Source organism: Poecile atricapillus, chromosome Z, assembly GCF_030490865.1.
Source record: "Poecile atricapillus isolate bPoeAtr1 chromosome Z, bPoeAtr1.hap1, whole genome shotgun sequence".
Taxonomy (NCBI): domain Eukaryota; kingdom Metazoa; phylum Chordata; class Aves; order Passeriformes; family Paridae; genus Poecile; species Poecile atricapillus.
Genome location: NC_081289.1, coordinates 31,658,959 through 31,682,711, shown reverse-complemented (window position 1 = coordinate 31,682,711; position 23,753 = coordinate 31,658,959). Strand labels below are relative to the sequence as shown.

General features: G+C 40.1%; 2 protein-coding genes across 3 annotated transcripts in view; one reads left to right on the top strand and one right to left on the bottom strand.

Annotated features, from left to right (window-relative positions):
* Nucleotides 1–7,465, bottom strand: part of LOC131592566 (FYVE, RhoGEF and PH domain-containing protein 6-like) — a 72,155-nt gene extending 64,690 nt beyond the window's left edge. Inside the window, exon 1 of the mRNA XM_058864125.1 lies at nt 7,364–7,465. Coding sequence (XP_058720108.1) covers nt 7,364–7,376 — 13 coding nt within the window. The 5' untranslated portion in view covers nt 7,377–7,465. The remainder of the gene's footprint in view (nt 1–7,363) is intronic.
* Nucleotides 7,466–7,726: 261 nt separating this feature from the next.
* LOC131592567 (vezatin-like) overlaps nt 7,727–23,753 on the top strand; it is a 51,248-nt gene continuing 35,221 nt past the window's right edge. For both annotated transcript variants that reach the window (XM_058864127.1, XM_058864126.1), the window contains exons 1-2: nt 7,727–7,855; nt 23,192–23,326. In XM_058864127.1, coding sequence (XP_058720110.1) covers nt 7,820–7,855; nt 23,192–23,326 — 171 coding nt within the window. In that variant the 5' untranslated portion in view covers nt 7,727–7,819. The remainder of the gene's footprint in view (nt 7,856–23,191; nt 23,327–23,753) is intronic.

Sequence of the window (23,753 nt, the reverse complement as noted above, 5' to 3'; positions counted from 1 at the left end):
CCACACACAAACTCAAGTCCATAAACCTTGGAAGTTTCTCTCTTTGTAGTGAGAGTGCCTAACATTTTGGATACCACCAAATTACATTACTCTGCAGGGCTTCTAACTAGTATTTATTAGGGAGCACACTCAGAAGTTATGATGTGACACCATTACCTGAATATAAATGATCAAAAAACCCCGTGGTTTTATTAAAACTAAACCATGAAATTGTAAAGAAAAGAAAAGCAAATAGACTGGTTGTTTGTAAGCCAGTGGCAGAAACCTGGGTAATGAACAGAGCAGAAATATTCAGTTCTGATAATAAGTGCAATTCAACGTGATTTCTGAAGCCTCCTAGAATTTTTCAAATTTCTTCAATGTTAAAAAGCATTGAGACAGACAGAAGAGACCAGCAAATTGTGTGGGATAATAAAGACACCACTGTCTGCTTTAAACTGATTGCACATTACATCTAGAGTAGATATGGGTCAATGTATTAACAGGCACATTACAGTCTTGGTATCAATACAGATCTGCAGACAACCGCTCCATCAGAAAGGAATGTGATGAAGAGCCCTTTCAAACATAAATGTGACGTGAGAGGAAAGACTCCAAGAAGGGAATGCATACCAGTAGTTTTCCTTAACAAAATAACTTTTAGTTTCTGAAGGATACAAGCAATGAACTACTTAGAAAAAAATTACAGCAGCTGACAAGGGTAAAAGTATGGTAGATTTTCATTAGAAATAAATTACATTTAAATTAGAAATCAAGAATTAAAGTTCAATTGCTTATAAATTAATTAAATTCCCTTTTGGATGAAAGACATAGTACTACATAACAGTGCTCTAACAGGGACAATTTCCCATCCAGAACAGAAAGAAAACTAAGTAGGAGGCAACTGTTATATATAAAGGTGTAAGGAATGACTAGAAGTCATATGAGAATGACTTTTTGTTAAATGGCAAGCATAAGCAAGGTGAAAAACAAATGTAATGAAGGAAATGTTATAGAGCAAATGCATGGGGTAGTTAGTTGATTGGACAGCTTTTTCCTGGTGCCATTATTCATCTAAGGACAAAGATGGTTGGTTATGCTTAGGAGAGTAAAAATTGAAGAGAATTTGGAAATCATTTCACATAGTTATGAGAGCTCCATGCAGGTCTGAAGCAGTAAATAAACCAAGAAGTATAAAAGATGAAGTTGAAAATATTTCTGTACATAGCACCTGCCAGACTGTTAGTAAAATGCAATGTTGCCTTCCGGCAATCTCAGAAATAACTACAGAATCATCCAAGGTCTAAAAATTATTCTTCAAATCTCAGGGAAGATCATCCTGGTTAATTTAACAAAGAATTCAAAAACTAAGATGGTAAGAGAATATATATACTTACGCACATGTGAAAGGTTTTTGATAACAGATGGCTCTTGAATCACAAAAAAAAACCCAAACCAAAAAAACACCTAAGCCCTGATGAGATTCCACAGCCGACCATTGAGGTTTGACAAGTTCAAACTAGAAACAAAGCTCTTAAATTCTTATGAAACCTAAAGGATAATTAACTACAGAAACATCTCACCTAGTGTAGTGGGAGAGCCACAAGCACTTACAGGCAACTGAAACTTACTTTCTGACACATGTAGAATTTTCAGAGGAAACTTTGGACTGAACACTGGATTCTCTAGCCTGTCTTACTCAGGATATTAAAGAATCACTATGATTTTCCCCACTCCCAAATCCAACCTTAACCCATTTCTCAAAGAGAATTCCTGCATCCAGGGATTCCAGTAATAAATGCAAATCTAAGAGTAGAAATATAAAATTTTATTTGCATAAACAGATTAAATGTTTAGGAGCCAGAGAAACTGTCAAAGAGATATTCTCCAACCTGTTTGACAATGCAAAGGAAGAAATCCATAAATAAAGTGACTAGCAATGCAGCCATCACCAACAGGAAATCTGCTGCTCACATAGGAACAGCCAATACCATGCCCAGTGTTGAAGGGAAAAAAAAAAGGTGCTTAAAAATACCAACACCTGACCCCCTTAGAAAACGTGGATTTAAAAGGGCATTATTTTTCTAACAACATATTACCATTAGCACCACCTATGGAGATCAATGCACGTGCTCTTTGTCTGACTTCAGGTCACAGCACAGAAAACAGACATTTATCTCTCTGGTGAATTATGTCCCTCAGCATGCTGAGGAAAAAGCAACAACCCATTCTCATGCTGTTGATCTCCTCTGTGACCATCACTTGTTATTGCTTGACTGGCAAGTGCTCCTGTTCTTCCTTTGATTTGTTTCAGAGGAGGTTGAGAACATCCTGAAGCAACTTCTACTCTTAATCCTTTGACCCTAAAGTGCTGCCCGTTTCTGTTCTTCAGCTGATAGAATTTGACAGCTGAGGACCTCACTTAAAAGCACTTGTGTGCCTTCTCCTACGTTCTATCATGAGAGTGAACAGAAAAGCCAATAAGATATTGCAATATTAAGCATTATTATTATACAGTTTTAAATCCTTCTCAAATTTTTACCTCTTGTTCTCTTCCCTGCTCTACATAGGAACAAGGAGAAACAATGATATATGATGGTGAACTGAGGCAAAAAATCAAATAGCACTACCCCTTCTGCAATAAACCCCACTGTTGCTACAGGATTGTTTTTCCCAGGTAATTCTTATGCCAATACCTTTGAGACCATGTTAACAGCTTCCATATTTAGGAACAACAAAAGAACATGAACAGGTCATTTTGACTTGCATCTTTCCATGAAAAGGGGACAAATAGTTCTAGACACTGTCAAGATGACATAACTTGATATTCCTTTCCTTGCAATGCTTCACCTGAACAGAGGCTCCCCTCCTGGTATTCAGGATGCCCTATTGGACTATCTTAAGTCACACTATCTTAAGGATACTGCAACCTCCCTTAAAGCAATGTTACTTCTGAACAACAAAAATTACGAAGAAAGTAAAACAATAAATCAGTGTGGCATCAGATTTTGATAGCAGCTCAGCCTAAGGTTAAGATAAGGGTACACAATCAAATTACTATGGGGTAAGTAAAGGTGTGGATTTAACAAATCAGCTACTTTATAGAAGCTGATCATATTAATACTCTTATCTTACCACACAATATATATGGCAGTTTATTCCTTTTCACCTATAAGGTTACATATATTTCACATACTACTTCACAAATCCATTTCACACACAGTAAGAAAAGGGCTTCAAACAGTAAAGCAAGCATCAGCTGGCCTAGAGCAAACATATGCATTGGCTTTCTTGAGGCACCTTGTTTACATATGCACACTGTATTCTCAGATACAGCAAATCACATCTGTAGGCTATATATGAAAATAATGCAATGCCCAGAGGGCATCTACCAAGAGATCAATGTGCTGCTTTTTCTCACATGAAGAAAGAGCTTGCTCCAACAGCCAGTTTGCTGTTCCTGAGACTACTTCTGGCACAAAACACTACAGATCACAGTCTTGAAACAAGAAAGCCAATCTGGCTTTTAAAGAACATGTAGGGAGAAAGATAATTACTGCTATGTTTGGGATATGCTGAGAGATTATTGCATTGGCACTCAATACACTGCAGAGAGAAACAGATAAAGTATTTTAAAACTCCTGTTCTCCAGCAGCCTAAATTTTAAAGACTTATTACAAGGCTTTTCAGGTCAACTACTTTGTTTTCAGTTACAAAAAGAAAGTTTCATTAGGTAAATACCTCAAAAAATTATTGTGAGATCATTAATTTATTTCCTGCAAATGTTTATTTATTTTCTCATTATGGAGAAGCTCTGATTTTGTCAGGTGCCACAATGCTCAAAAAAAAAAAAAAAAAACAAAAACAAAAAAAAGAAATGAGTCACAACATCCCGGAAGATAACACATGTAGTTTTAAAAGTACAAGGGAAAACTTGTGGTTTCCACTAGCTTTAGAAAACATCCTAATTAAACTGCAAAAGGAAAACATCAATTTCAAAATCTTAGGTTGTTCACTGACTTATTGAAATAAAACAGGAAAGTTAGGCATAACTTCAGAGTAAAGACAAGAGATGAATAAACAACCTTTTAAGATCACATGCAGAGACAGAGCTGAGTAACTCTAATGAGACTTGACACATTCGAGGGTTAAAGGGACACTGAACCCTGCAGGCCTCATTTTTTTTTCAATCCTTGAAAGCAATGAAGTTTGATTGGAAAAGTCATGTTGATTTTGTTTATTCTGTTCCTGCTATGTTTTTTTCCATTTGAACTACATTTCTGACATAAAAATACATTTTTCTCATTGTTGTTGTCAAATCCAATTTCAAGCCTAAGCCATACATTCTGCCCACATTAAATAAGCTCTATAGATTCACATATAAGGACTGTTTCTTCAGCGAGAAATAAATGTCAAACTCATAACTCTGAGCTTTTGTTTTTTCCTTTTAAAGGCAAAGCACATACTTGAAGCCCGCATAACACTTTCAGGCAGAAAATGAGTAAATGGACATTTGTTGGCATCATGTGTGTATGTATGTGTATATATATATATATATATAGTGTTTATATATAAATATATCTTGTGCAGTGCATTAGAAAGCAATGGCAGAAGTATAGCTGTAAGTGAAGGTTGAAACCATCACATGGCTTGATCACTACAATAAGATAATCTTCAAATTATATAAAAAGTGCTATAGTTCTTTATTTCCAACAATTCCAGACTTACATATACATTTTAAAACATGTAAGCAACAGCTGTGGCAGATCTCCATCAGGGAATTATGTTCAGCTCTGGACTGAAATGTAACTGAAACAATTTTGTAGAGGAAATAGAAAAGATACGCAGCAAGACACTGAATATGCACTGCATTATTTAGAAAGGAAGAAGGTAAACTGGAGCGAGGTTAAGGCTGGGTTATCAATCTCAGACCTTTTACAACTTCTGTCCTTGAGGAGAAGCTGTGTTTGGCGTTTCACCCCATACCACAGACACCTCAAACAGTACAGTATCTCTCTCAGAGAAAGCCCTGCATATCAAGCATACACCTGCAAACGCTACTTAAAAACATATTAAAGCAATACAGATGATGCTGTACCATGTTGCTTGGTTCTAAAAGTACATTAAAAGAAGACACAAGAGAGGCACTTCGGCCTTTCAAGTCAAATTGAAGGAATGATTTCTAGCATTTCAAGTTCCACCTGAAGCCTTCCCAAAAAATAACATTTTTACTGAAATGCTGTATTACCAACCAGTTGTCAGAAAACTGGGTTACATAGCACAAACCAGAATAAGAACTGAATTCACAATTAAATAATTTCAATGTATAAAATAGATTCTACAGATCACAGGACTGAAATTCAAATACAGGAGTTCTTAAGTTTTTATGTGAGCAATAGCTTTATAAAGAATGCCTATATATTAGAGGCACTAAGTTCAGCAACAATAAAAAGAGAAGGATATTAAACCTTCAGAACTGTTTTCTGGCAGTCTTCAGCCTTTTCAATACCCTGCCTTAGAATTCGCTAACTAAAATGTCAAAAGCTGTCATGACACTGCCAGCAGGATCATGAATCTCTAATCTTATTTCACCTGTTCCCCATTTTTTTTTATCTTCACAGAATATATCACACACAAAATACTCTTCATTCCGTCTTAAATACCCTTCATCTTCTCGCCTTCTGCCCCAGTTCTCTTCATGCCTCCCTCTTGAAAAAACTCGCTAAAATTTAGATTTGCCGTGAAACCGTCCCACTTTCTGTTCTGATATTCCTCAGCATTCCTTTTTCCCTTTTGCTTACTTTGCTCATCAGAACCCTTTTGTCCTCTCCTTCCCCATAAACACCACCACAATGTACACTTGAAAGTGATTTAAGTCACACCAGCTAAGATCTAAAAGTCCTGAAATCGCTGTTTAGTACTGGAAATCTACCCAACTTTCTGAAACTTATTACCGTATCAAATTTTAATAGCTCTGCTCTTGAGCACCCCCTAACACTTATTTGCACAGCTGTTTAACTCTTAAAAGATCACGGGTGAACTGCACAATCAGCAGCACTATTAGAAACGGGAATATACAGTGCAGCTGGTTAAGCAGAGATAACCTGTTTTGTTAATGCTTTTCAAAATCTAAACAAAGTCAGTTCTGTCAAACATATTAAAAATGGGAATGTTTGAAATGAAGCAGCATTAAATCGCTTTTTATTTTCCAGTAAATTCTGATTAGCTAAGAGAACTCGGATATCTTAATTAACGCTGGAGTCAATAACAAGTTGACATACTTGAGAGGCAAACACTGAGAACTGGGCTGATATTTCTGCTTGATGACTGTGGATTGCTTTTTCTTCAGAACACCCACAACCCCAATCCTTAGAGGAAGCACTTCGCTGCTTCCCGTTTAACCCTACAATTAGCTGTGTTTCCATCCCATACATCATAATTTACACGACACGTTTTCAACGCAGAAACGACTCCCGTTTTTGTCTTTAGGCAGATAAGAAAGGAATCTGCTGTTAATCTAACAGATGTCTGAACAAAAGTGCTAAGTTAGCACACAACCGCGCAGGCAAATACAAATACGAGCAATTCCCTTGAACACGGGGGGCTCTTGTTCTGAACCAAGAATTTGCCTTGGAGCTCTTTTAGTCATTAAATTGGCAGCGGTCAAGAAACGGGGGAGAAAAGGTAAGGAAAGAACTGCAGTAGGTCAGTTCCAACCCGCAGCTGGAAAGGCCAGAAGCTAACGCTTTCCAGCATCCCCGTGGGGCTCCTGCTTGAAAGATCCCGGCCAAGGCAGGTACATCCCCGAAGCAAAGCCGCAGCTGACCAACTCTCGCAGCTCCGCGGAGTCAGACGGAGTGACAGCCCCAGCCCCGGGGCTGGTTCTCTTGCCAGAACTCGGCCCCCAGCAGGTTTTTCCCCCGCCGTGAGCTCAGCCCAGGCGCAGGGACGCGCTCGGGACAGGCGGGGCGGTGAGCGGAGAGCCCGGCTCAGCCCGCGCAGCCCCAGCCCCGGGCAGGACGTGCCCGCACGGCCCCGCGGCCAAACGTGCCGAGGGGTGCGGGGAGCCCGTAGCGGACCCCGGGACGGGCTGTGCCCGTGGGACGGCTGTCCCCGGAGCCGGGTGCGCCCTTCACCGCTCCGAGCGCTCCCCGCCCGCCTCCCCGAGCTGCCCCCGGAGCCAGCCGAGAGCGCAGCGCTGCCGGGACAGGGAGCGCGCCGGCGGCTCCGGCTCCCGTGCGGCGGCAAGAGCCCCTCAACCCCGCGTCGCCGCCGCCGCGGGGCGAGCGAGGCGAGGCTGTCCGGCCGCGGGGGCACGCGGACTCCCCGCCTGCCGCCGGCTGGGCGGAAATCGCCGCTCCCCAAAGTTTTCCCGGACACTCACCGGCGGAGCTCATGGTGGTCCCCAGGCGCGGAGCCGCGCTTCCCCTCGTCCCTTACGCCACGGCCCCTCTGAGGGCCGAGGAGAAGGAGCCCATTGTTCCCCCGCGCCGCCACCCAGCCGGAGCAGGAGCAGCTCCCCCCGCCCGCCACCGCCGCATCCCACCCCGCGGCCGCGCCGGAGCGCCCTCAGACGCCGCCAGCCGGCGCCCCCTACTGGCCCCCCGAGCCGGGCCCTCGCCCGCCCCGCCCCCGCTGCCCCTCCCCCGCCCCGCCCCCGCCCGGGCAGCACCGCCCACAGGGTGCCCGAAAGCGGGCGCTCGCTATGCTTTCTGGGAGCTGTAGTTCTCCCCGGTGTCAGGCCGCCGCCAGCGGCGCGGGGCGGGGCCGGGCGGTCGGCGGCACGGCGGACTCGGTTTCCCAGCGTGCCCGCGGGGAGGGGGTGGCATGGCGGGCAAGGATGACACCGGAGTTCGACGAAGAAGTGGTGTTTGAGGTGGGCGCGGGGCGACCCGGTGCGGGCTGGGTCCGGGTGTCTTCGCCCCTCGTTGCGCCGCGGTCCCCGGGGGCGGCGTGCACCGGGCGGGTCGGGTGGACGCGGGGCGCCAGGCGGGCGCGGGGCCCGGCCCAGGGCAGCGCCTGCCGCGGGCGGGCGGGCGGCGTCGGGCGGGACCGGCGAGAGCGGCGGGTCGGGGCGGTGCTCGGCGTGTCCCGCGCCCCGGAGCGGCCCGGGGTCAGCGGCGCGCCCTCCGCGCCGGCCGAGGGCGGGACGGTTCAGCGGGGCCGGGCGATCCTTTGTGCGGCGATGCCGCGCCGGCGGCCCCGCTGTGAGGCGGCCGCGGTGGGAGGTGTCGCGGGGCCCGTGGCACGGCGGCGGTTCCCGGAGAGCCGCCCGTGAGCACCGCTCGGGCTGCGGAGCGTCCCCGGTCAGCCAGGCTGAACTGCGGGGTCAGGGCAGAGGGAGAAAATAGCTAAAAAATTCTGCTTCTGAATCCGTGTCACTCACGTAAAAGGTGTCTTTCAGCACGCAACACAACTGTGTAGCGAGCACTGAAGCTGCTTTATCTCTGTAGTATTTGTGTTATTACTGGATTTGCATAAACCGTGTCTAGTTATATCACGTCTTGTTAGGGCTACAATATTATCTTGGCCTTATTTAAATTACAGTGGCTAAATATATCAGCTGTTGCGGTTCGGTAACAAAATCGACTCTGTTCGCAGCAGGTAAGCGTAATTGTATCTTAATGGAGGACACACCTGGTTTTGCAGGTGTACAAAGTGGTTATAGAGAAACGCTGTCTATTAAACTAATAATTGTTTTAATAGCAATAAGGCTTCTCCTTCAACCAGGATACAAAACACTCCTTACATAACCAATTCGTTTCTTCTCAGCTGTGTAAGTAGTATGTCCGTACCACAAAGTTTTCTGTTCATCCACGACTAGCCTTGGATCCTAACAATAAGATTTCTTGTTTATGTTATTGCTATGGTAAATTGCTTCCTTTCATACAATAAATCTGTGGTGAGAATTTATGTCACAGGTAGGATGCCTGCCCTCTGCATTTCAGTCTTCAGTAAACACGGTACTTGCTTTACAGTTTCACAGTTCCTCAGTTCATGCAGCAACTACCATTTTGATTGAAAAAGTTCTGCTGCATAGAGTACAAGATCTCCTTGCATATGCTCTTCACTATTATCCTTGTGTTTTGGAAATGGGTTTCCATCACTACTAAAGGCTTTTGGATACATTTGCTGCACCAAGAGTGTGTGTGTGTATGTCCATACACACTTATAGGTATACTGAGTGATGCAGTAATAGATCTGTCGTATATTATGATACATCATAATAAAAGCAGAAAAGCAACACAAATAGCACAAATGCAGGTTGTTTGGGTTGGCTGATTGGTTGGGCTACAAAACTGGCTGGGCTGCTGACTCTTGAAAATGGATACTGTGGAATACACACCAAAATGATCTTCAGGAGTACTCAGCAGGGTTCATGCTATTCTAAAATGAAGGCTCTACAGAGAATTATGAGCATACTTCACACACATGAGCCAGAGATAGGAATTGACAAAGAGCCAAAAAGTATTGAGGTAGTTAATGCCGCACTGTATTTTTAATTTTTGTTTTCTTGGGCCCCAAACTCTCCCCCTTAATTATTTGTCATTTCTGGAAAGCAGCTACATTATTGCTGCACCTCAGTAGCTCAGTAGGTCCCATGTTCTTCAGCAATCACTGTTGCAAGAAGGCCTTTGGCACTTAGACCTCAGTTGCTCTGAACAGCTGTTTTCTCTGTGCATTTGGAGCTCCCTTCAGCAAGATATCAATTGATGTTATAAGGAGTCGTGGTGTGCTAACAAATGTGTAATCAGGAAAGAAGTGGTCTTTCATGTGTCTCACACCCAAAAGGATGAGTAGGAGAGGGAAGCAAATGGGATATACTTCATGTGTTCCATTTGATGGTTATGCCCAGGTTATTTTTTGCATGTTTTTTTGGGTCATAGCTCTGTCTAGCTGGCCCTGAAGACATCAATAACAGGTGTCTGCATTAAAAATTTTTCAGCATCAAACAGATGATGGCCTGCTGATAAATATTTCTGAGCTTCCAAGGACCAGTCATTTTTCTCACTATCCAAGTATCTTTTACATTCATTTATCTTTGAAAGCAAGGAAGCACAAACACTGCATTTCTGCTCTGGGAAAGCAGTGTTTGCCATGAAGTTCAAATGCCACTGCAGATCATCATGATTGAACAATAGTGAATGATGGGCAAGTACTCTGTCCACTAAATGCTGCCATATTCTATCCAATTTATAAATTAATTCCTGCAGCAGCCAGCAATTTTTATTCACGGACTGAATAGTCCCAGCACTTCAGTTCTTGTGTTTCTTACAAGCAGTTGCTCTTCTAATTAAAATACTACACAGTGGGGAAGGACAGAATTGAAGAAACACAGAGGTGCCCCTGATATGTTGGGCCTGGGCTTGACTACCCAGCAGTATGACAAATTAAAAATTATGGCAGTGTAGAGCAGATTGTACTAAACAATGGAGGAACAGTAGAAGGTGTTCTTTATTAGTGTCTGTCTGATGAGATAATAAATTGATGTTAAGTTGCTTAAGATGAGTTTTTATACAAAACCTGGAAGACCGTCATGCTGCAGTTACAGTGCACCTTGAAATCCTCTGGAAATTTTTGGCATTTTATGTACTTGTATGAGACTGGAATTGTGTTAGGTTTTTTTTATTGTTGCGTGGACAATGTCATCTCCTTCTTGTTTTATTTTTATTTTCTAATGTATAAATTAAAGAAGCTTCTTGTTCAAATTAGCTAAATTTCTGCATCTTTATGCCAGTGGAGGGACTGTGTCAGAACTTTGATGATTTATAACTGCCATCTAATTTCTGACTGGAAATTTATTCATGGCCATTTCATACCTACTTGCACACCAGCTAATATTTTCTGTTATCTTATGTAGTTCTTCTCTGTCTCTAGAATTTACAGAATCAGATAAACATTTAGGTTGGAAAAGACCTCTGAGATCAAGTCTGGCTTTTGACTGATCACCACCTAGGACAATGGTCCAGTTGTTTCTTGAACACCTCTGGGGACAGTGACTCCACCACCTACCTGGGCAGCAGTGCTTACATACTCTTTCTGTTAAGGAATTTCTCCTGATGTCCAACCTCAACCTCCCCTGGTGCAGCTTGAGGCTGTACCTCTTGTCCTGTCGCTGGTTGCCTGGGAGTAGAGGCTGACCCCCACCTGGCTACAGCCTCCTTTCTACAGCCTCCTTTCAGGTCATTGTAGTGATGAGGTCACCTCTGAGCCCCCTTTTCCCCAGGATAAACAACACCAGCTCGCTCAGCTACTCTTACAGGACTTGTGTTCCACACTTCCCCAGCTTCACTGCCCTTCTCTGGACATGCTCCAGCCCTTTGAAGTCTTTCTTGTCGCGAGGGGCCCAGAACTGGACACAGTACTCAAGGCGTGGCCTCACCAGTGCCAAGTACAGGGGGAGAATTTACCTCTCCTAACATGTTCATAGAAAGCAAACTTGTTCTGGCTAAGCATTATGTTAGGCTGAATAAGCCAGTATATCTTAGCTTCCTTTCATGAAACAGATTTTTCTGTTCGTCATTTTTAGGTTTTTTTGGGGGATTTTCACATTTTTTCAGTTCATGTTTCTTTACCACATCTTGTAGCATGGTACTCGGTATTCTTGCTAGGGTCTTATATAACTATTTTTACTTTCCACTTCTGGGAATACTTTGTTTCTTGCATACTAGGCCTACAAACAATGTTTTCAAGTCTTCATACTGTTTGACTCATATAATATGATAGGGTAACTGCTCATATATGTCCTTGATTTTATCAGCAGCTTCCATATTATTGGAGAGTTTATTTTTATTAGTCCCTCTGTGTAAGGTCTTTCTGGTGTCTGTTGTTTAATTGCATGTCATTATCAATATCCACTTAAGATCCTCCAGTTCTTTTTCTATTATGTTTCAATCCTTTTCTGCATATATGATGCTACTTGGTGTTATCAGGAAATGTCATTAGCAAGGTTTTTGATATGTGTAATTATGGCAAATAGCAAAGCTTTTAAAAATGCAAAAGCTTAGACCGACTCATTTTTATGAACTCCATTAGTAACCTTCTGATCCAATAGCTTTCCATTCAGTGTAGACCACTGTTATCTCTGCCATCAATATACTTGGTTCCTTTCCCATCTTTTCTATCTTAACTGATATGGCACAGTATGAAAAGTCCATACCCATACAGCATAGTGTGAAAAGTCCATATAAACTTCCTGCATTTCCTTTATCTATAAAAATTAGTGGTCTTATCAAAGAAAGATGTCAAATACATTTGGCACAATCTAACTCTGGTGGAATCTATGTGGTATCTTCTTTGATGATCATTTGTTTTCTTCTTTGTCTTTGAATTTTGCAAGAAAGAATAATTATTCTCAATAGCATGCTGGCTTTTGATCAAATTCATAGACCTGACATACTCTTGATTACTTTTTCTCCTTTTAAATATAGGCACTATGCTTGGATTTTTTTCTGGTTTTGAGTTGATAGATTTATTAAAAATCCTTTCTGCTGCAGCTTTCATCTCCTGTTCCCATTCTTTCAGAACACTTGGATGAAGGTGATCCAGATAGTGCATTTTCAGCTTCCAATTTCTGCTTTCAGCTGTGTAATTTGTCCTATATTTTAATGAGTTTGTGCAAGCTTGTTTTTTGGTTTGTTTTTTTTTACCTTTGGATAGATGCTTAAGCTGTGCTCACAGACCCACAAAGTGTTTGAGATTGAAAGGGACCTCTGGAGGTCATCTGGTCTATCACCCTGCTCAAGTAGGGTCATGTAGAATGACCCAGGGCCATGTCCAGATGGTTTTTTAGTGTCTTCAAGGATGGAGAGAGATCTCACAATCTCTCTTAGCAACCAGTACTAATATTCAGTCATTCTCACACAAAAAAATTTTCTTGATGTTCAAAGGGAACCTCATGTGTTTCAGTTTGTGCCCATTGCCTTTGGTCCTGTTACTGGGCACCACTGAAAAGTACCCATTTCTCTCCTCTTTGCACTCTTTCAATACGAGACCCACTCTGAAGTTTCTCCAGGCTCACCAGTCCCAGCTCTTTCAGCCTCCCCCCACATGTGAGATGCTCCTTCATTCAGTTTCACCCAGGCCATTGTTGAAATCCCAGAAAGTGATTCTTACTGTGTCAGAGCAGTTCTGGTAGAGGGATTGTAGGTGACTTTGGTTATTTTCCATTTTAATTCTGAGTATTTAGAAGAAAGTTACTCAGACTGCACAAATATATGATTTTGACACACAACATTAGACTGCAACCACCTTAGGTTTTTAAGGGCTTTTGCATATGCAGTGTTTGAAATACAAGGCTTTACATGTAGAATTATGTATATAGAGAATTGTGTAATACTGAATTAATTTCATTGGCATAAAATCTCCATTTTTAAAGTTTTTAATTAGGAAAGAAATATTTTCTCACTTGAGACATTGTTTTAATTAATTTATGAGTCTTGTGCCATTCCTATAACTAGTTCTGTCCATATTATTTACCTTAATGTTGCTCTTCATTAGCTATTTTGGTACCAGTACAAATACATGTTAATGAATAGCTGGCTGTGTGTCGTGATGGTTGCATCACTGTTCTAATGAATCTAATTTTTCTAGATCTAGAGGATCTGATCATTACTGTAACTCCAGACTTTTAAATTTGGTATTGTTTGGCCCAGTAGAAATCCCAGACTGAACAATACCATATAATTTATGTATGTGTTCTTTCATGACTTCAGATTCTCTTTTGTGCAAGTGGGATAATAATACCACATTAACAAAATGAGGCTTTCTTTGTTCACCTGTCTGCATCAAATTGCAGAATCTATGCTAATCTGTATTTAAAAAGAAGGCAAGCGCACAAAGAGCATCAAAACCTCATGTCCAAATTCAGAAGTTTGTACTTGTGTAAAATACTGAACACAGCTCTGCTGAACCCACAAATTCAGAGCAAAGATTTTGACCATGTAACAGATTACTCTCATGTCACAGCCAGCCCTTGTTCAAGCAATCTTCCCATCACTGGAGCAAAATATGCACAGAAATGGAGTTACCCTTCCCAAAGTTTGAAGAGACACGTTCTGTGCTCTGTCTTCTTCTTGTAGTGGAAGGAGATGGTGTGAGAATTGAGTCCTGAAAATAGCGGGGAAGTGGTTTCTGAGGAGCGTGCCATCCTGAGAGAGAAAGGAAGCACCAGGGCCCAGCAGAGCTGGCAGCTGCTGGGGAGAGGTGGGAATGGTGGAGTCTGCATAGGACGGGTGTGGCACAGAAGGGAAGTACTGGGCAACATCTTGATGCCTTCCACCGTCAGGTTCAGGAAGACAACTCTCACTGCTTATTTAGGCATCAAACCAAGATGCTGCTTGGTGCTGAGGAGTATGGAGGATGCCTGCATATAATGTTCTGATCCACAGATTTCTGTAAGATTTGAAAGAGATTCTAGGAAGAAGCACCATTTCCCAGCATGATACACTGTATACAGAACAGCCTTTAGCTGATGTGTTCTCATGCCTACAATAGTAAAACATGTCTAAAATATGGTATTTCTTGGAATATTGGGGCATCACTAAATATTCAAATCCATATCTGAACCCTTGTAAACCATATGTTTAAAAGGTTGAGCTTTTATCAAAACACTCAGTCACGTGTTTTCACAGTTGTTTGTTGTTTTTTTTTGCCTAAATAAACTGTTCTAAAATAATTTTGTTAAAAAAATTAAACTAAATCAAACCAGGGAATCGAACCTCATAAACTTATTGTTGTGATGAGAATTTTAAGTCACTTTAATTCAAAAAACTGAAACCTTTAGGACTTGCAGAATAATGCAGTTTTTGTCAAGCATCAGACTTGGAATGTTGTATTCTAAAAAATAATGTCTCAAACACACATTAGGAAAAAGAAGCAGAAAACCAGCATTCACACACCTTTAACAGCACTGTCAGTAATACTCGGTTAGCAGGATTTTTCTCACTGAATATTGGGTAAACTAAAGCTGTAGACTCTTATTTTTTACATATGCATGAAATAAAGCCAGTTATAAATACACAGCTCTGTCAAAGCCACAGTTCACTTGTCATTCTAATGAGCTGATTTTGGGATTGTGCTTTGTCTGCCTGAAGTGTGGGCTGTTGGCAGAAAAGGTGTTTGGGCTTCACTCCTCTTTTGTAGTTTATTCCCATCCTCTTCCTTAGGTTGGCATCTGGATTTGTGGGTGATGTGGCACAATGGCTCAGGAGACTGATTAGACAAACTAACTTGGCTAAGAATGTGGAAAAAAAAAAATCCATCTTAGTTTTTTTCTATCAGATTGTTTCCTTGTTCCATCTCACCACTTGGCTGCATCGGTGTTCTGAAGTGGTACTGCAGCTTTCAGCTGCACCCACTGGTAACAGCAGATTAAATTGACCATGTGAATGCAGCCTGGGGACATGGCTCTGCTGAGGATTGCAGTGTACTGTACAGACACTTGGACTGGTGATGGATGGACTGTTTCAGATATTTTGCTTCTCAGCGGTTTGCTAAGTTGAAGGGGAGGACAGACTGCTTCTCTTCATCACATGACTGGGAGCAGGTGATACCAGAGGGAAAATAAAATAAACCTCAAGCTTAAAACGATGTGAAGAAAAGTCTGGTTGTTGCAGAGGCCAAGTCAATTCATCTCTGGATAGCAGAAGAGATAGATAAAACTATTATATGGACCATATAGTGTGTAAATCTATATTGCTGTTACTATTTTTAATAGAAAATTTAAAGATGAAAGTACATGATGATTCAGAATACATTTTGAGGTCTTTTTTTAATCCTCCTCTGTGTTACTTGCTCTGGAGTCATTTACAGAGGGTTAATACTACAGTACTCCTCTTACAACTTCAAGTCATGAATCAACTTCCTTGAGACACTGGAATAGAAAGCATTGCTCTGTATAATTTTCTTTTAATCTTTATAATGTGACTGCCTTTTGTTTCTTGAATGCCTTTCTCTTCAGTAAAAATGTTTGCACAGTGTGTTGTCATTAGGAGTAAAAATTGACATGATTTGTAATAGATTAAGTTGATTATTTGGAGCTAATGTTTTAAAGAGGTTTCAAAAGTGTATCAGAAATCTTTCGCTAGTTTACCAGTCAGATGCATTAATTTAATTAATTGAGTTTTGAATGTAAATGAAGGAGTAAGTAAATCAGTGAGTTAGTGACTGGTATAAAGCAAACCAGCCTTGCTGTATCATCAGCCTAGTCTGATAACCGGCATGGTGAGTGACTTCCCACCCAAAATCCAGGTACAGGCTCGGCTGGCTTGTTACCTTGTCCTTCAGGGAAAGTAACGTTTACTGCTTTTACTTGCAGTTTTTCCGGTATTTTTCATCTCTCTCAGAAAGGACCTGCTCAGCTTTTCACCTGCATTTGCAGGTCCAGTTTTGAATGGGTAAACAGTGCAGAGCTCTCAGTGAATTTTGGTGCTTTGTCTAGTATGTAATATTTTTTTCTAATGCTTTTCTATGATGGCAGTAATGTGCAACCACCTGCTGTACAATGCAAAGGAAAGAGCATTCCCATGTCAGAGGAGCAGTGATACAGAAATAAACACAGGCTGTTAAACTTCCCAAACACTTGAGGACACATGAGTCCATGCAAAATAGGTACATATCATAGAATCACAGAATATGCTGAGTTGGAAGGGATCCAGCTGGGTCATCGAGATCAACTCCAGGGCTCGTGCAGGATACCCCAATAATCGCATCACGATCCTAAGAGCATTTTCCAAATGCTTCCTGAACTCAAACAAGCCTGATGCTATGGCCACCTTCCCTGAGGAGCCTGTTACAATACTCAGCCACCCCCAAGGTGAAAAATGCTTTCCTGGTATCCAGCCCAAACCTCCCCTGACCCAGCACCATGCCACCGCCCCATGCTATTGTGCATCAAAAAATACCTGAGAACAGTCATAGATTAATGGCTTTAAAGTAGTTCTCAGAGCCTACTTGTAAATCAGGTGATACAGTAGTGCTGGAGAAGCCAAGGTCTGTGCTGCTGTGGCAGTCAAAGCAGAATAGGAAATCTAATAGACTCTTTGGCTGCCTTGAAGTCATTGTCTAATATTAGCCCTGTCAGCAGTGCCTGGCTCTTTGTCAGTCGACGCTCAGGGGGAGGTGGTTACCAGCCAGGAGAATATGACCAAGGCTTTTAAATACTGTTGCTTGGAAAGTCTCATTAATGGCTGAATATGAGATCAATGTGCAATAATTCTTTCAAGCAGCATCTTTTTAAAAGCCTTTAGCAATCTGTCATCCTCGTCTCCCTCCTCCCAGTTCAAAAGCCACATTAGTCAGGAGAAATGATCCTGGGAAGTTTCAAACTGCATCCGCTGATGCTGTGAGGAAAATGCCACTGTGCAGGGACACAGGTGCAGTTACACTGACGGCTTCTTCTCATCCTCATCTCGGATCATCCTGGAGGGACAAGCAGAAAGAAACGGGGAGGTGGGCGAGATTCTGTCAGGTGCATGGGAGCAGTACCAAAGAGAAAAATGGAATACACTCTTCCAGGAGACAAAGATCGCACTGTCTGTGAGTGTTAGCTCAACTTTTTCAGATCTGTTTTGAGAGAGGACAAGGTTTTAATACTGGTAATTTGTTCTGAGTTTAGCCACCTGTTCAGCATACTTTAGCCATTGCTGTCATTCTGATAGAAATGTTTCATCTTTTGAGGTTTTAAACTGATAATTTATAATTTGTAGTTATTTTGGAGGAGGCTTAAGCTCCCACACTGTTTTTGACATATTGGAAACCTCAGCTTTGAACAACATCCATATGAGTAGATCTTTAAGCCTCTTATTTTGTCCTATGTCATTAAATATTGCTTCTTAGGTTAATGTGTGTGACTTGCTACTAAGTGGCAAATGGTATCATAGTAAAGGACATGGGTGAGGGAAGCCCCTGTCTTTATTGGAGAAATCCTGAGTCATTTACTTCATGATGCATCAGCAAAAATAATTGGGTGTGGTTTTGATTTTCAGCAGCTATTGTAACAAGGCTATGAAAGCTAACAGTGTCTTAGTCTGATTTGTGCTTGCAAAGGTTCTTCTCAGTATGCACAAAATGCCTCAAATATTCAAGTGTGATATCTGTGCTTGCAAGGCTGTAATAGATGTAAGTATTTGAGTATTTATCTATCAAAACCAAACTCTTTTCTGAGGCTAGAGAATTCTCTACAAATACAGACTTTCCATCACAGTAGTAGGCAATGTTATATTTGATTATCTTTTAGTGTTTGCCTTGATTTTAATTTTTTTTTTTTTAATTTTTGCTGTCTTATAATTGCATACACAATGCTTAGTCTTCAGTTTAGATGATGTTTCTTCCTAACCCAAGTCAGTGCTCTATTAAAATAAGCATTGGGAAACTGTTAAAGACCCACATTAGTAAATTAGTAATTTAGTGGAGTGTTCTTTAATCCTGCAAAAAATATCTTGGGTTTAGAATGAGTCTCAACCACTTTCAGCAATGAAAAAAGGAGAATTGTAATTAAACATATGTATGTGAGTGAAATAGTTTTTAGTACGGATCTAAAATAAATATGCTCATGGAGTTGTGAATGAGGAGGAAAGGATTTTCTTTCTTGATTCTCTTAATGGAAGCTTAGCTAAACCTATACAGTACTGTAAATGGTTACAACTGAAGGACTTTGCAATATTACTTTAGCAAATTAGAAAAGTGATAAAGATAAGTGGTTTTTTGTTGGTCTCTGCTGAGTCCATAGAAAACTCCGATTCTTCAAAATTTCAAAAACCATGTTCCTACTCAGTACATCAGTTGTTTCTGACTATCTTGCTTCACTTGTTAACAAGTTTTTTTCCATATATAATCCATATAAAGTACACCAGAGAATGATTGCTTTTAGTCTTCTGCCTTTTCTGGAACTGTTTAATTTCCAGCACTCATTTTGGACAATTTACATAATTTTTAAAAATGCCTTGGCCATAAAAGTAATCACTGTCTCCTGTGTTTCAGAAAGTGACGTATAAGAAGCAGCAGCAACTTGGAGGAGCTATAGAAATAAATGCAGCATATTGCTGAAAAACGTTGTTTTGGTATCATTTACTTCAGATAGTATTTCCTATCAGTAGCTGAAAGTATGATGGTAATACAATAATAAGCTTTAGCATCTCCTCTCTACTTTGTACATTATTCATTACCATGTCATTCTGCCAGAGACAACTAGAAATAAGCAAACAAACCTGACTGTCAGATGGGAGTAATGCTAATGATTCTAGTTACTAACTCACTTGAGAGTGGTTGAAAGTACAAATTCAAAAGTACTTGGAATAGATTCCTCTAGAATAATATACTGTATTAATAGGAAGATGAGATTTTGTCATCTTCATGCTATCCACTGAAACAAACTTGCTGTCCCTTCATCTCATGTTCTATCATAAAAGCTTTTCACAAGTCTAATTTTCTTTTCTTTTTTTATTGCCACTTGTTATTGCTTGCAAGGATAAACTTTCTGGTGTGTCCTAAACTTCTTCAAATACAAGTGTAGCATTTATATCATATGCAGAAATGGAAAAGCTGTTGTGCTTTTTTTTTATTTTTAGTGTTGGACTGTTTTAAAAAGGAATGTATGAATTCTGGGGAAAAAAAAAACATGAGGAAACAACTCAGAGGCCTCCTATTTTCCCTTACCAAGAAGTATATTTTTTTAATGTTATCATGATATTTGCAGGTGAAAGTAGCTGAGCCTGACAATGCTGATGAGCAACAGCATGAGTTGAAACCAAGGAACTTTTCTCACAGTTAGAAGTGCATGTTCAAGAATATGTGCATGTCTGCAATCTTTTTTATGGTAAAGAAGGCTTTTAGGAGTGAGAGGTTTGGGTAAGGATCTAAGCTAAAAACTCAGAGCTATAATTTGTGATACGTAAGACACATTATGAGATTTCATTACTGCTTTTAGAGCTTTGTGAGGATGAAGCACGCTTTGTAAGCCTGAAGTGTACTACTTCTGTCTCTTGTACTGAAACACAGTATACAAAATTGGATATTTTAATGGTATCACATTGCAGTTGTGTAGTTGCATAATTAATAATTTTCTGATTCCTTGATAATATTGGAAATTTTGTATGAATGTCCACACATAAAATCTACCCTTTGATTTTTAAAAATTTCTTGAATGGATTTTCTAGACATTACTTACATGTCACAGGACACATTACCTATAGATTGGTGGAGACATCCTCCATTTTTTCTTCTTTTGATTATAGGCAACTGTGAGTTATACAGACTACACAGCTTTGAAAGTGACAGGCTTGTTAGGCAGCAGGAAATGAAATACAATAAATAAATACGTAGTGTGGGTTTATGTTAGCATAGACTAATGTGTATATGCCATCTGTGATATTTCTAATAAGACAGTAATCTTCAGATTTTTCTAAGCAAAATGTGAAGCTGCCTGTGCTACACAAGGGACCTCACTCTTAATGGAAGGTTTTAGTGATTCATTTGTTAAGATTCCTAATAATCTAATTTCAGAAGGGCTTCAACCCAATTCTTATTCATTGCTTTCTTTACCCACATCTTGCATGCTCCTAATGGATTCAGAAAGGGGAACAATGGTGGTTTTACTTACATAAGGAATTTTAGTCGCAGCATTGTTCTTGGTCATTGAAGTTTATAAAAAGGTTTTTATTTTCATAGGATTTTTCCAATATGCGAGTAAGTTCTGCTAATAATATTTTAGAAAAAATGGGATAGACAAAGTGTGTGGAGCCAAAGCAATCTTTTAGGGGAAGATTTTGTAGCCTGAGTACTTTCTGAGAAGCTGAAACAGAGGACCCATTATCTACTTAAAGGAATAACATTCACGTTAAATTTTAATTATTTTTGATTTCCTAAGCTAATAGTCAGAAAACAGATTTACAGTTCTGAACAGGGATAAAAAAGTGTATATTTACCTATTAAGAGACCATGTAAAAGCCTTCTAAGATTTAGTCAGAAGGGATTTATGGAAAACTAGTAAGGTGCTGATATTCTACCTTAATTTCAAGAAGAAATAAAATTATTCTTCCTAGTTAGGGGCTGAAATTTTGTTAACATTTGGAGAGATAGTGTATTTTTTACTGTTTCTGTAGAGTAGAAAATCTACTAATTAGAATTAGATGGAAGGTTGTGATGTAACTAGGTAACCAGTAAAAGGGAAGAATTGGGCATTCTTACATCTATGCCATATTTCACTTAATAGTAATAGCTTTCAGGATTTTAGATAATTCAGTTTTCAGTGGGTAGCCTGTCTGTGTCTACCTCTTATTCTGCCTTCATCCATTTTTGTGAGGAAATGGAACTAATTAAACAGCAAGACACCAGTTTTTTTGATCAACTTTAAAAAAATTATCTCATAATTGACACCAAATAAAGGTGCAGCCTGAGATAATAGTAGAAAAACCCCTTTGTATTTTTGGGTTATTTTGCCAGCTGTCTGTATGTTGGCTAGTGCCAATAAAGAACAAGAACAGTCATGTGTCATATGGTGGCTGGCCTTGCTCGTGGCAAGCATGGTCAAGATGATGGTCAGGTTTGCCGAGAGCCTAGGTACGATTTCCTTGAAGTTCTGCCTGGAGCAAGCCTTATAACTATGATTTTTGAAGAAAACTTTCTCTATTCACCCACTGCTTTGTCTGTGTCTTCATCTAAATGGGGAAAATTCCATGCTACCCTCAAAGTTCTTGTGTGGAGGTGTTCAGGTTGTTCCAGGTGTGTTGGCAGTGTGCAGTCTGGTTCTGTATGAAAGCTATTTTAAGAAGACAAGGTTATGCATATCCATGCATATTCTCAGTTTGTCCTGAAGTTATTAGGTAAATTTAACAGTGTCTTAAATAGAACAAGTATTCTAGTCCATTTACTCTTCCATTTTTTGGAATTAAGGAATTCCAGTAAAATAGCATGTTCTACATAGAGAGAAACAGCACAGTTTAATTAGAGTTGGATGCATTTTGAAAAAATACTCAACCATGGAAGAAGGGTACTTAGAAAAAACATAGGATTGTGTTGTCACACTGGAAATATTCTCACAAGGAAATGAGTCATTAACCTATCCTAGTGTTTTGCACAATCATTGCCTTTGGGGGTGAGTGTGATTGTCTGTACCTGTGAGTTGGTACGAATATTTAAGTTTCAGGTAATGACTGGATGCTGAATCTGTTGTGAGTAACTTAAACAGAGTAAGCACAAGTATGATTTTGCATGCGTTAAATAGATAAGAGGGATTAAAATAATGGTGCTAGGGTTAACAAAATTCCTAAAGGTGACAAGTTAATTTGTTCATCTGGTATGAGTGATGGCTTCCATCATGGCAAGCAGTCATTTGAGATTCCACTGTGGGTCCATAGTCAGAGTTAGGTGAGCCCCTTCACAACTTGCACCAGCAAATTAATGATAGTCGGTGTAACAATTAGTGGTAGGTGTTCTGTTGGTTGGTCATTTCTGCAGACCTCCACAAATATGCATAATTTCCTGTAAAGTGTTTACTTTTTATATAAAATATTTTGGTTGACAGTATGTTAAATTAAGATGTTGGTATTCTTTCTATGAAGTTGGCTAGTTTTGCATACTTTCATTAATAAAATTTTTCAGGGGTCAAATGAATCCCTGTCTAACTAGGCTGTATCAGACAGATTGCTGAGAGTTTCTCTTAAAAATGAAGTCTCTTTATGTGTCCTGAGTAGAACTGGAGTTATCCTAGGTATTGTTTTCATCAAATGTGTCCTAGGTACTGCCAAATATGTAGTTATAAACTGAAAAATAAGAGTTAAGTAAATCTAGATTCCTGGTGCAGATGACAAGAAGAAATTTCTCAGATATATATAGAAAATATATAATAATTTTCTATAGAAAATATCTAATAATTCTAAATATCACTATTCTCTGGTGATCAGAATTTCGTACTTTTTCTGCTTTATTAAGGACTATTTGTAAACCATTCATTTTGCCAGCAATTTTAAAAAGTTGAGTTGTTTTTTTTGTTTGTGTGCTGTGAGAGTTTTTGGGGTTTATTTTTGAGCCAGAATACTAGTACCATCCTTTGAGAGAGCAGAAGCCTTTTTCTAATTTTTTTTTTTTTTCCATTTCTCAACCCATTCATTGCTGATTGTGTGGTTTCTGAATTCACAGTGGTGTTTTGTGGGAAACACAGAATGATTTTTAACAGGTTTTTTTCTCTTTTCTCTTTTTGTAACTCCCTTTTCAGAATTCCCCACTGTACCAATATCTGCAGGATTTGGGACACACAGATTTTGAAGTATGTTCCTCAGTGTCACAGAAGGCAGAGCAATGTGCAGCAGCAGAAAGCCAAAGGGAGCAGACTGTGCATGCTGCCCAGAAGGTGAGCACTGTCCTGTTGCTGAGTATTTATCTGCTCACAAGAGAAGTGCATTGCTTCACAAATTAGAGAAATCAGAACAGCGAGGAATTGCTTCCTGTATTTAAAAAAATAAAGGCAAAAACACCCAGACAATGAACCTCAGCCTGTTAATGTATCTTGAAGTTGTAGTTAATCAGTATAGTTTGGAGTGTTTCTTTGCACTTACGTAAGCCAGGGAAGCAAGAAGCTTTGATAAATAATTTTTTTGAGTGTTGAAAATTATCTTCTGTAGTGAATCTTATTATGTTAACTTAGCATGACATTCTGGGAATAGAACCTGTAATTTTCTAGAACAGAATATTTATAGTTTCCAGCCCTTCCCAGGCATTTAGTTGCTAAGTATAGCTTTGTCTGTGACAAAACATATTAAGAAAGAGGATTTCTGGGA